The 13,588-nt window shown below is 39.4% G+C and overlaps 2 protein-coding genes and 4 non-coding genes across 9 annotated transcripts in view; 1 reads left to right on the top strand and 5 right to left on the bottom strand.

The window, feature by feature from the left end:
• LOC132844833 (protein THEM6-like) overlaps nt 1-13,588 on the top strand; it is a 261,817-nt gene that overhangs the window by 33,347 nt on the left and 214,882 nt on the right. The gene's annotated exons all lie outside the window — the stretch shown is intronic.
• On the bottom strand, nt 2-9,677 carry eef1da (eukaryotic translation elongation factor 1 delta a (guanine nucleotide exchange protein)). 4 transcript variants are annotated; one of them, XM_060868491.1, is made up of 9 exons: nt 9,554-9,677; nt 4,567-4,687; nt 4,262-4,333; nt 3,536-3,601; nt 2,241-2,328; nt 1,532-1,632; nt 1,124-1,321; nt 261-455; nt 2-130 (listed from the first exon to the last, which is right to left on the bottom strand). In XM_060868491.1, the coding sequence occupies exons 2-9, from the start codon at nt 4,678-4,680 to the stop codon at nt 92-94; spliced, it is 873 nt and encodes a 290-aa protein (XP_060724474.1). In that variant the 5' UTR covers nt 4,681-4,687; nt 9,554-9,677; the 3' UTR covers nt 2-91. The 4 variants fall into 4 exon arrangements, with proteins under 4 accessions (XP_060724474.1, XP_060724484.1, XP_060724493.1 ...); XM_060868501.1 differs by lacking the exon at nt 3,536-3,601; XM_060868510.1 differs by lacking the exon at nt 4,262-4,333.
• trnal-uaa (transfer RNA leucine (anticodon UAA)) lies at nt 11,936-12,018 on the bottom strand. Its single transcript has one exon. It is a non-coding gene; the product is annotated as a tRNA-Leu (tRNA).
• trnal-uaa (transfer RNA leucine (anticodon UAA)) lies at nt 12,394-12,476 on the bottom strand. Its single transcript has one exon. It is a non-coding gene; the product is annotated as a tRNA-Leu (tRNA).
• Nucleotides 12,852-12,934, bottom strand: trnal-uaa (transfer RNA leucine (anticodon UAA)). The gene has a single exon. It is a non-coding gene; the product is annotated as a tRNA-Leu (tRNA).
• trnal-uaa (transfer RNA leucine (anticodon UAA)) lies at nt 13,288-13,370 on the bottom strand. Its single transcript has one exon. It is a non-coding gene; the product is annotated as a tRNA-Leu (tRNA).

The following is a 13,588-nucleotide window of genomic DNA, read 5'->3' as shown; positions in this document are numbered from 1 at the left end:
GTAAGGCTTTGTAACAGTTTATTGGTATCTGTGCGATCGAGAAGCAGCAGGCAGCCCATTGAAAATGAGGTGGTGATTGTCGAGCAAACGCTCAGATCTTGTTGAAAGCAGCAACATCAACACTCTGGACCTGCGCGCAAAAAAAAATTATAAATATATATGGAAAAATGTAAGAATTCAAGGTTGGTTGAATAAAACAGTTCTCATCTGTAAACTGTGCTATTTTACGCATTTTGTTCCGAGACAAAATCGGCACTCACGTAGTCTTCAAATTTGGTGATTTCCTCCTCGAGTATGTCGACTCCGACTTTGTCGTCCTCGACAACACAGTTGATCTGCAGCTTCCTGATGCCATAACCGACAGGCACCAGTTTGGAGGCACCCCAGAGCAAACCGTCCATCTGCACCGAACGAACACACTCCTCCAGCTTTGCCATATCCGTCTCGTCATCCCACTGAGAGAGTGAGTGAGTGAGAGATAGAGAGAGAGAGAGAGACAGCGAGAGATAGAGAGAGTGAGACAGCGAGAGAGAGTGAGAGACAGCAAGAGAGCGAGAGAGACAGCGAGAGAGAGAGAGCGAGATAGCGAGAGAGAGAGAGCGAGAGAGAGCGAGCGAGAGAGAGAGAGCGAGACAGCGAGAGCGAGCGAGAGAGAGCGAGAGAGAGCGAGAGAGGTTGCGAGAGAGAGAGCGGGAGAGAGAGCGGGAGAGAGAGCGGGAGAGAGAGAGAGAAAGAGGGGTGGGGATTTGTGGAGGGAGGGAAATGGTTGGTAATAAAATGACAAAAATGTACATTAATAATAATGCATTTAATACTATTACAAAAATTATAAAAATAAATGTTCTTTAATTTATTGAAGTTAAGATTTAATTTTTTTAATGTTTATTTCATTATTCTAATAAAAACATTTATCAATATCTACAATAACTATGGAATAAAATAAATAAATAAATGCATTAAAATTGAATAAAAATAATGGATTCAATAAAAAACAAATAAATATCTAGCAATAATAAATATTTTAAAATATTTACTTTTTTTTTTTACATGATCATATGTAATAAATGTATTAGTACTAAATAAATCCTAAAATCATTTTAGCAGTAAGGATCTGAGTGCGTACGGGTTTGACATCGAGTATAATGGAGGACTTGGCGATGAGGGCGGGTTTTTTAGCTTTCTTCGCCGTGTACTCCTGCACCCTCTGTGCTTTAATGCGCTCTGCCTCTTCGTCTTCCTCGTCGCTGCCAAACAGGTCGATGTCGTCGTCCTCCTCTTCCTCTTCTTTTACCACCACTTTGGGTCTCGGCGCCGGTGCAGCCTAAAGTTGGAGAAAATAACCGAGTGTGAATGAGATCCGATTACAGGAAGTGCACGATATCTGGTGCGGTACAGAAAACTGGATACATGTCACAGAGGTGTCACAGAGGTGTCAGACAAAACAGGAGGATTTGTTTGTAGTTCATGAATGTGATGAACATTTCCTCCTGGGAGCTGCTGTGACTTCAGTAAATGTCATGTTTCACCTCACCTGTGGAGCAGCCGCTGCTTTAGGAGCCGAACTCGGGCCCTTCTCCAACACGGACATTCTGCTCTCTAGCTTGGACAGCATGGCCCTCAGGTCATCGACCACTGACCAGGACAAGACACACACACACACACACACACAACTCAGGCAAAGTGTTCACTAAGAAAATATAAATGTACCTTTTTATTCTATTTTAACTTTTTTTTGTTTGTTTGTTTGTTTATAATATTCTAATTTTTTTTTCTTTTTATTAGATTCAGATTCAATCAGATTCCAGAATTCAGCACTTCAGTATAAACAGTTATGCATTCACGGACGAATGTCATGATTTAACCGATCGGCTAATGGAAATATTTGTATTTTATAGTTTGATGCCACACAGACACACACACAGACAGACACACACACACACAGACACACACACACACACACAGACACACACAGACAGACAGACACACACAGACAGACAGACACACACAGACAGACACACACAGACAGACACACACACAGACAGACACACACACACACACACACAGACAGACAGACACACACACACACAGACAGACACACACACACACAGACAGACACACACACACACACACACAGACAGACACACACACACACAGACAGACACACACACACACAGACAGACACACACACACACACACAGACAGACAGACAGACAGACACACACAGACAGACAGACACACACCTTTGTGCAGGTTCTTGTTGTCCAGCTCCAGGCTCTTGATGCGGGACACCAGCTCGCTCTGATCTTCTGATTTGCTGGCATTCTGACTCTAGACGCAAGAACAAAACAGAAGATTAGAGACTCGGACTGCTAGGAGGAACAAAACCGGGGTGCAAATGTTCCCTTGACACACTGCACTGACACACTGCACTCTCATTGAGCACACTGGAATCTGAAAAGCACACCATGCACGGGGCAAATTCTAAGGCAAAACCCTCAAGCGTCATTCCTGCACACGTGGTTTAGTTTGACTGATTTCATGTGCAAATTTGTTTGACTAAATGCCCGGAATGTCTTTGCTGTAACAGGAATATCGACGAACACATTGTGGTCACTTTCTTTGGTCGAAGTCGATGCCTTCTTTGAATGAAAAGCACAGGGTTCAGGACAGAAACAGAAAGATGGAGCATTTCCAGAGACTCGGTCCGGATCGCTATTATTTACTTACTGCACAGGAGGAAAGCGAGTCCTTCACCATGAATACAGAACAAAGATTAGATCAGAGAACACCATGGGATACAAAACAGATCCAAACACTGAGAGCATCACAGAGCCGAGTCTGACGTCACTGTATACGTGTCACGTTACACAGCAACGTTAGCGCAGCAGCGGCAAACACAAACACATCAACAATGGCGGATGTTGCTTTACTGTTAATGCTCATGGCTTTGTGAACCTACATTAACACCCAAACGCGGCGAATACAACGTGTACGTGCAGCTCCATGTAATCTGTATAAACGGAGGTTGTTATGGAGAAAGTACATAACGTTATTTTATCATTAACAGAAAAAAAGTTAGCCTTAGCATGTAGCTACTTACTATCATGTGTGCTGATAATGTATCATATCGCGGTAAAGTAAAAGTGTATTAAACATTAGTATATTTAAGGTACATTATCAATGCGCTAACAGTAGCCCCGCCCACAGCCCCTGACACAAGCGGTTCTTAAGTCTAGACCAGCAACGTTTTGGTGCTACTTAAGAACCACTTTTCCTGGTTCAGAGCCGGTGCTTTGGCTGTCGAAAAAGAAAGAACTGGTTCTAAATTAGGCTCTGGCTCCGAACCAGCACTCGAACTGCCTCGGTGGAAAAGGGGCAAAACAGGTCTAAAGGTCTAAACAGCTCAGGCTCTAGACGCAGCATGCACATGCAACCTTATTCAGATAGCAGCACACGTGCACCTCTCTCATGCACACACACACACACACACACACGTTCTGCTCCCATATGAGGCCCACAGTGCAGGGGCACTTACAGACTTGCGCTCACGAGGCTTTTGGGGACGGGAGTGTGTTTTACCCGACTGCAACGCTGTCTTTACCTGCCCACAAACCCCCCAAGGGAAGGAAATACAAGAGGAGAGAGAAAAAACAAAATAATGCACATGAGGTGTGAATAGAAATTGTGAAAAGAGAGAGAGAGTTTTACATATAAAAACTAGACAAACATCATTACATTATTATGGTAAAAAGCAAAACACACACACACACACTTTATATATATATATATATATATATATATATATATATATATATATATATATATATATATACATACACACACACACACATACATGCACACACCACACACACGCACACATAAGCAGGGAGACATGCAAGAATGAACAAAAACAATAAGGACCGATGGAAATGTTTACAGAGGTTACAAATATTCATGGAAAATATTTAGCACTTTAGCACATGGACGTTAAACACAAATGAAGTCTATTGTCATATAACACGCTCATTTTTCCTACAATTATTTTGCAATCTTTTATATTATTTTTTGCCAAAAGAGTTCACTGACCAAATTGACAAACTTCAGAAGATTTTTTGTCTTTGTAAGCTCCACAAACTCTCCCGAAGTTTTTCAATGACATTCAATAATCGAGGACTTTTCTGTTAAAAGGTTTGCAAACAGAAAGCAGTCTCCTTTCTCACGACCAAATGACAGTTCTGGATGGAACTGTGTCAGTACTCACTCCGGTTAGGGACTGCTGGATAGCCTGGCGGGCTTTAACCATGTCCTGCAGGAAGCCGTTAGCGTCTGTCTCCTTTAAGGGCACAGCGGGGCGGAGAAGGCCGAGTCAAAGGAGCAAGTGAGAGACAGACAGGACACAAAGCAAGCAAGCAGGTGAAGTCAGTACAAAGCAGCCGGGTGGCATGTAAAGGGGATTAAAGAGCTTGGAAAGAAAATACTGCACTTCATTCTTTGGCCACAGACGAACAAATAACAGCTGAACAAACAGGTATACATGTTACTGCGATGCCAGATTTCTACATGTACCTGAGGAGCCGAAGGTACGCCGTTTATTCCCTCGTAGAAGCGTCGCTCTGCCTCGTCGTATTTGGATTTGTCGAACCAGATCTTTTCCTCAGCCAAGCACTGGACTCCACTCATGATAACGCTGTGATAAGAGAGGACAGAAAACAGTGAGATTGGTAACAAGGTTAAAAGAAACGTACATGAACAAGTCTTTATTTGCTGATGCTGGTGCCGACGCTGGCGTGAACCGCTGAACGTGGAGCTGAGCGCATGGACAGATTTATCATCTGACACTCAGAAAACTTTTCTGCAGTCTGTAGTTTATTCAGATATGAACATCGAGCATATTTGAGTGTGTGTGCATGTGAGAGCAACACACACATTATTTCTTTTTTGCTTCATCAAATATAAATCCTTACAAAATCTCAGTTACTATTTTAAATTATTGTGCAGATTTTATTTTCAATTCACTTGAAGGACATGCCTCAAGTGTGTGTATGTGTTTTAATCTCTGAACAAAAACCCCTACATTTATTGTTGTCTGTAGTTAAGAATTAAACAGCTCTACGGACACAGGTAGGTTTGTAAAACATCACTAAAACCCATTCATTGTTTTTTGCTGACCAGGCCTGTGCTCAGCAGTACAGGCTCGGAACCTTCTTTGTAATCTATTTGATGGCTTTTTGCCCATTTGCATCCATGTGGCAGATACAAACACAAATCAGTGTGAAACTGATATTTTGCCACGGTTTTGTCTCCACAATGAGGATGCGACTAATAATACACAAGCAGACAACCGCAAGCTTGGCCTGTGCCCTGAAAAGTGGCGTACTTGTCCCGTTTTCTCGGGGTGGGACGCTCCGTCTCTGAGTAACCCCTCTTCCTGCGTCCTTTCTGCGGCTCGGAGGATGAGCGCTGGTTTTTCTGAGCGCTGTAAGAGCGAGACCGGATGCGGTTCATCTCCTCTCCGGTGGGTTGATTCGGTTTCCGTTTTGCTCTAAACACCAGGGAGCGGTGGACGACTTGCTCTCTTGGACTCGATCCCAAGCTCGACGGGTTCTGAGAAAAGTCCTCGGCTTGCTCGTACATGTTGCTGTTGAACCACACAAACTCGCCTCTGGAGCCATGCACAGAACCGTACGGCTCGGGAAAGAAGAGACGGTCTTCTGAGGCATGGCTTTCTGAGTGCGATGAGTGCTGGACTCTTCTCCTCCTGCCTCCGTGAAGGTTCTGAGGGGTAACGGTCTTCGTCGAGCCCTGCAACGGCCCACCTACTTCCTTGGGCCGGGACTGAGAACCCCTCTCATTGTCCATTCTCGTCACAAGTTAGAGCAGAGGGGAGAAGCTGATTTGTTGTAAATGTTAAGTTTAAAGCCAATCAGACAGCAAGGATGCACTAATACGATACTGTAGATACTGAAACAGCTGTTGGCCCAAAACACTGACATTCCGATTTAAACACGGCGCTATTTCATGCCGCAAGCGAAGAGTAAACCATAAGCATGTTAGTATAGGATCAGTATCTGATACTCAGAGCTTTCATCTCAGTATCCGAGATGAAAAAACTGGAACTTTCCACACGGCAATCAGTCTCTGAAAGTGCAATACTCATCTCCTCTTTGTGCTGACACAGGTGAGCACAAAAGCTCACCCTGAACCCAAACCCCAGGGATTAAACCTAATCTGGTAGTGACTACGCTAAAACCTGGCAGCAACCGTAATGAAAAACCGCATGGCAAAGCTTAGCTAGTTAACTACTTTAATATACACTAAGAGCCATAAACGGCCCTTATCTGATCGTTATACTGTCTGATTTTTTTTTTTTTTTGATGTAGATCACCATATTTGTGCTGTAAACAAAAAAAGTCAGTACGAATGAATCTATAAGCTGATGGTGAACATTTCGACCATGAGATGTTTCGCATTTCATAGATGTTTCACAAGAATATAGTGAATATTCCTGAATAGGAAAAGGTTTGTACTATCCGTCTGTATTACTAGTTATTAAACCCGATAAAGTGTCGGATTGTGTGGTGGTGGGATTAATTACAAGCTCTATACTTACAGCACCAAAAGTGTGCTAACATTTAAAGAACTGACTTATCTACCATATAACGACTCAACCCAAACATGAAATCTGCTCGTCCCATAGTCCTGGGCTACTGATTTTTCCACCCTTGCAATAGCTAAAGGTTTGTGGACACCTGACAATCACACTGATATGTGGTTCATCCCCATCAATTTGAGAGCACATCGTTGTATAGAACGTCTCTAATAATTTCCCTTCGGTGGGAAATATATGTGGCCCAAACCGTAACATGACGATGCCCCTGTGCACAAAGCTCAATGGTGTATTAAGGTTGGACTGGAACTTAAGTGTCCTGAACAGAGCCCTGACTCTAACTCAGCCTCATTGAACACCTTTGAATTAAATTGGCTGAATCCCAGACTTTCTGGACATCCTAACATCAGTGTCTAATCTCACTGAGCAACCCTCCAACATCTAGTTGTTGAAAGTCTCCCCAGAAGAGAAAATTGGAGCTTATTATAGCACCAAAGGTGGATTACATCAGAAGTGTAATGTTCAACAGTGGTCAAGTGTTCACAAAACTTGTGAGAATTGTCAGATTCATCATGCAACATTTAGGCTCCGAATAGCAATCCATACATGGCACATCAGCAGTCCATCACGGATCTCTGCTCACGGTCGAGATTACGTACACTGAAGCTCCCTGATCGTCCATCATGATCAGATGCACATGCCACCACACCACACTCACATGACACTCACCTTCTGATGTACTCAGAGGAGTAAAAAAGTCAAGCCTGGGTTTTTCAGGATGTCTTTAATAACGAGCATTGTAACCATTAAAAGAGGAGAAACATACATACAAAAGGAAGTGCAAAAGTTTAAGCACCCTGAGTTCATGTTTTATGCAAATGAAAACATTCACTGGATGACAGACGTTTCTTATTTTGCTTGTTTTTTTGTTTGTTTGTTTCTTTCTTTCATTCTTTCCCCCTTCTCCAAGTGTTGCAAATGAATTAAAATAAAAAAGTCATTTTCCTGGGCAGCACCTAGAACTATACACCCTATTGTTATATACCTTATTGTTATTGAGATAACTTAGGAATAAAGATGTAAATGTTCATCTGCTAAATAACAAACGCCAGATAAATCAGTATTTAAACCTGACGCAAAGGTAACACAAAGGTGATTATTGTTCAATAACATTCTGAAGTATCCAACTAACTGCACTAATTAATTTATTTTTTTATTTCGTTTATTATTAGTCTTTGATTATGTCAAACATCCACTATGAAAGTCCCTATATAAGCTGTTACTTTATATATATATATATAGTCTTTTAGTATTATGTATTTGCCATTTATTTAAATTAAGTACGTGTATTTTTGTGTTATAGAATATATACATATACACACACACACACTATATAATGTAATTATCAGGGTTCCCACTCTTTTTCAGAGATCATTTTCCAGGACTTTTCCAGGACATTTCAAATTTAGCAAAAAAAGACAAGGCTCACAGATTCACGGCCTAAAGTAATATGTTCTTCTCTCCAGAAGTCTTAAAAACAACGTACACTTTATGGCTATTACTTAACTATACTTTTAAAGACAATTTGTCATGTGAATGAAATTTCAACAATTATAAAATAAAAAGACGGCACATATTAATACCCTTTCCTTTCTCAGGCCAATGCCGTCATGCATGCTTTAGTTTGCTGTGCATTCCCCTTGCACATGATATTCAGATTAACAAGGTTAATATAACCTGCTTACCCGTCACCATTTGCTGAAAACATTCGAGCACTTAAACCATTCCTAGCAGCTGAAACCGCCAACACAAGACGGCGTCATCCGTCACAGCGAGATTAAACAGCATAACAAAAAACCCGTCAAAACTCAGCGTCCCTGAAGAGAGCGCTTTCTGTTACTAATGTTAATTGTTTCGACCAGTTGTAAACTGTTCTTTAAATGATCAAGAACATTTAAAAATAATAATTTCCAGGACAACAAGATTTTTTCCAGGACAATTTATGTTTTCTCTCATTTTCCATGTGTTTTCCAGGACTGGAACATTGGTCATTAATTTTCCAGGATTTCCAGGTTTTCCAGGACGCGTGGGAACCCTGATTATATATATAATATATATATATATATATATATATATATATATATATATATATATATATACACACACATACATACATATACATATATTACACATACATACACACACACATATATATAAAACATTAATATAAACTTTATGATGCTATGATTGTAGAAAATTAACCAACACTTTCTAGCCAATCAGAATCGAGAACTCAGTTCAAAGTATTTTCATAAAGTATCATAAATTTCACACCAACTTTAAACTTTTTAAACTTTTGCACATTTGAGCAAAGCTTTTTTTTTTATTTTAAGTCTGTATGAATTCTGTATAAACAGAAAATTGACATTGCTTCATATATGGGCCTTGTTTATTTGTACTCCATTTGTTTTGTAGACATGTAGTAATAAATCCACCACTTGTGAAACTGTATTTATCAACAATTTGTTACTATTACTTAATTTTTTTTTATTGCTCATGTCAGTAACATAGAGGTAAATATATGAATCATATATATATATATATATATATATATATATATATATATATATATAGCTTTATTTTAGTTCCTAGTTTTGTAACAGTGTATGTAGGTTTAAAAAAAAAAAAAAAAAAAGCTAATTGTAAATAAAAGTAAATAAAAAAAGTAGCTGTAAGTGATTGAGTGTCAGGTTTGTTGTGTTCAGCTCAGCTCCAGTCTACAGGGCTATAGATAGACTTCCTGACAGCTTCAAGCCATTTCAGTCTCAGCCACGTGGCGATAAAAACCAACTCCGAAATACTTCTTCGTCTCTGTGAACACGTTCTAAAGTACGTTTTAGCTGTTTAAAAACTCCACGTCGCCATAAAAAGGTTTATTTCACTTACTTTTAAAGTTTCCGTGTAAGGCAGAGGACTGAATGAGTGAACGTCTCTCGCAGGACAGTTTGTTCAGAAAAGGGCTCGCGCTGTACGGCCTGTAGTACTTATTCAGGAAAGAGGGGAAACTACAAGTTTAAAACGTATAGTCTTTTAATATTACGTAATTGCCATTTATTTAAATGAAGTATGTGATTTTTTGTGTTATAGAACTGTCTTCTTATGGGGTAAAGAGCAAAGAAGAGCGACACTTTAGCAGAATGCGAATGTTATGACAGACAGTGTTCACCTCCCGAAAGGAAAAAGTGGTATATTCCAGCAACTTTGTACAAGTGCATACTTTGATGAGAGTAGAGTGACAAAATCCCTCTCTCTCTCTCTCTCTCTCTCTCTCTCTCTCTGTCTCTCTCTCTCTCTCTCTCTCTCTCTCTCTCTCTATCTCTATATCTATCTATATATATCTATATATATATCTATATATATATATAAATATATATATATATATATATAAATTCGTATAAATATAATATATATGATGTCAAAAAGTATTATAATAATATAATAAAAAATAAATTATTTTTGAAAACCGTTTATCTAACATTAAGGTGTGTGTGTGTGTGTGTGTGTGTGTGTGTGTGTGTGTGTGTGTGTGTAAAAAAAAAAAATATATATATATATATATATATATATATATCTATATATATATATATATATATATATATTATGATATATATGATGTTAATAAATTATAATAGTATTATTAAACAAATAATTTTGAAAACTGTATATCTAACATTAAATTGTGTGTGTGTGTGTGTGTGTGTGTGTGTGTGTGTGTGTGTGTGTGTGTGTGTGTGTGTGTGTGTGTATATGTGTGTGTATTAAATGTAACAAATGACTTATAATGACCATGTTAACCATTTTGTGTAAAAAAAAAAAAAAAAAAAAAAACTCAGAGTCAGATTTTCTTCATGCCTGATCTCCTCTATATTGAAGCATGTGTTTTCGGATGACACCACGATAGATTTGATCTAAAATGGATCATAAGATAAACCCTTTGATGACCATAAGATCTTTTGCACTAATTAAAACACAATTAAAAGCAAAAAAAGTTGGACATCCGAAATCGTATAGGAACTCTAAAATTCTAAAATGTAAATTTTTCAAAGTGTCTACTTTTTACTCAAATTGTTGTATTAACTTAAATATAAATACAAATTGGAAAAGATTTTCACTAATGCTTTCAGACCCCAATGTATGTGCTTATAATACTCTGAAAAGCTGTTTAAAATGTTGTGGAAATTAATTTTTTTTTTATCTTCATCATTTTTTAATTTCAAACAATTCCAGAAATGGATATTTGCAATTCATCGTGTCTAATTTTAATTCAACCAGAGTTAATTTATTACCATTTACAGTCAAGCAGAATTTCCAGGTCTGTTTGATTAAAGCAGTTTGGTAAAACATATTTACCGGCCAAACCTCTGGGGCCTTCTGTCATGTGCAGATGATTTTTCTGGAAATCAAATAAAGTAAAACCTGAAAAACCATGGTCTAGGATAAACATTTACAGGACACCAGACACCCCAAGAAATACTAAATATTTCTTAGGAATGATAGACTAGTAGATGTTTCTTTGCTTAGCATCTACCAGGAGTTGGGTTTAAAACCACAAGGACATGCATCCTTTGAATCTCACCTAGTGCATTACAGGAGCACTCCTTTAGGTTCTCTGAGGGTTTCTGGTTTGAAAGGGTTCTAAATAATTATTGATGGCTTCCATTTTAATGTTACACATTCCACTGGCAATCCAGCTAAAGTTCATACCAGGATTGTTTGAACCCATGAGGACATTCATCCATTGGATCTTAAGTCAAACACCGTAACCACTCGATCATCTTGGTGTCCTCCTGGAAAAGAATTTCTCATAGGAACATTCCTGGAGAAGTTGTATCTGCCTGGTTACAGTGAATCAAGAGCTAATGCTTTACTGGCACACTCCTTTAAATTCTCTGAGGGTTTTCGTCAAGGAATAAAAGTTTCTGGTATGAACGGTTTCTATATAATTCCCGATAGTTTCCATTGTAAAGTTACCAATTACACTGTCAATCCAGCTAAAGCTTGGACCAGGAGTGGGGATCAACCTCAGATATACATTTGTCCTGGTGTCTTTCCAGTGGAGTGGTGTTCATAGGTACATTTCTGCAGAAATTGTTCCTGTCTTTACTAGTGAACTCTTTTTACAGCGAACTCAGGGCTAGTGCACTCCTTTAGGTTCTCTGAGGGTTTCCTTCAATGAATAGATGTTCCTGGCTTGAAAGGTTTCAATATAATTCTTAATGGCTTCCATTATAATGTCATCACTTCCACTGTGAATCCGGCTGAAGCTCATACCAGGAGTGGGGTTTGAACCCACGAGGACATTCATCCATTGGATCTTAAGTCCAACGCCTTAACCACTCGGCCATCCTGGTGTTCCTCTAGTGCAGCGTTTCTCATAGGAACCCTGGAACAGTGAATCAAGAGCTAGTGTTTTTCAGGAGCACTCCTTTAGGTTCTCTGAGAGCTTAAAGACATAAAGACATGCATCCATTGGATCTTACATCCAACTCCTTACTCGCTCAGCCATTCTGGTGATCTCCTGTTGCTGTGTTTCTCAAAAAAACATTTCTGCAAAAGTTCAACCTGCTTTTACAAAGAGTAAATTCCATTATAATGTTACCAGATATACAGTTCTCTGATGGTTTCCTTCAATGAATAGATGTTTCTGGTTTGAAAGGTTTCAATATAATTCTTAATGGCTTCCATTATAATGTCATCACTTCCACTGTGAATCCGGCTGAAGCTCATACCAGGAGTGGGGTTTGAACCCACGAGGACATTCATCCATTGGATCTTAAGTCCAACGCCTTAACCACTCGGCCATCCTGGTGTTCCTCTAGTGCAGAGTTTCTCATAGGAACCCTGGAACAGTGAATCAAGAGCTAGTGTTTTTCAGGAGCACTCCTTTAGGTTCTATGAGAGCTTAAAGACATAAAGACATGCATCCATTGGATCTTACATCCAACTCCTTACTCGCTCAGCCATTCTGGTGATCTCCTGTTGCTGTGTTTCTCAAAAAAACATTTCTGCAAAAGTTCAACCTGCTTTTACAAAGAGTAAATTCCATTATAATGTTACCAGATATACAGTTCTCTGATGGTTTCCTTCAATGGATAGATGTTTCTGGTTTGAAAGGTTTCAATATAATTCTTAATGGCTTCCATTATAATGTCACCACTTCCACTGTGAATCCAGCTGAAGCTCATACCAGGAGTGGGGTTTGAACCCACGAGGACATTCATCCATTGGATCTTAAGTCCAACGCCTTAACCACTCGGCCATCCTGGTCTTCAGTGTTTCTCATAGGAACCCTGGAACAGTGGTAGAGCTAGTGTTTTTCAGGAGCACTCCTTAAGGTTCTCTGAGGGCTTAAAGACATAAAGACATGCATCCATTGGATCTTACATCCAACTCCTTACTCACTCAGCCATTCTGGTGATCTCCTGTTGCTGTGTTTCTCAAAAAAACATTTCTGCAAAAGTTCAACCTGCTTTTACAGGGAGTGAACACAGGAAACAGTGAAGACAGAACTACTGTGTTTTAAGAGCATTCCATTAGGGTCCCTAACGGTTTCTATATAATAGTGGGTATATAATGGATTACAATGTTACCAGATCCACTGTTAATCCACCTGAAACTCATACCAGGAGTGGGGTTTGAACCCACAAGGACATTCATCCATTGGATCTTAAGTCCAACGCCTTAACCACTCGGCCATCCTGGTGTTCCTCTAGTGCAGAGTTTCTCATAGGTACTCTGGTACACTCAAGAGCTACAGTAGTGTTTTTCAGGAGCACCCCTTTAGGTTCTCTGTAGGCTTAAAGACATGCATTAATTTGATCTTACATCCAACTCCTTACTCGCTCAGCCATTCTGGTGATCTCCTATTGCTGTGTTTTTAAAAAAAAGCATTTCTGCAAAACTTCAACCTGCCTTTACAGG

Source organism: Tachysurus vachellii, chromosome 1 (assembly GCF_030014155.1).
Source record: "Tachysurus vachellii isolate PV-2020 chromosome 1, HZAU_Pvac_v1, whole genome shotgun sequence".
NCBI classification, from domain to species: domain Eukaryota; kingdom Metazoa; phylum Chordata; class Actinopteri; order Siluriformes; family Bagridae; genus Tachysurus; species Tachysurus vachellii.
Note: the sequence above shows the minus strand (reverse complement) of the source record. Positions and strands in the feature narration are given on the sequence as shown.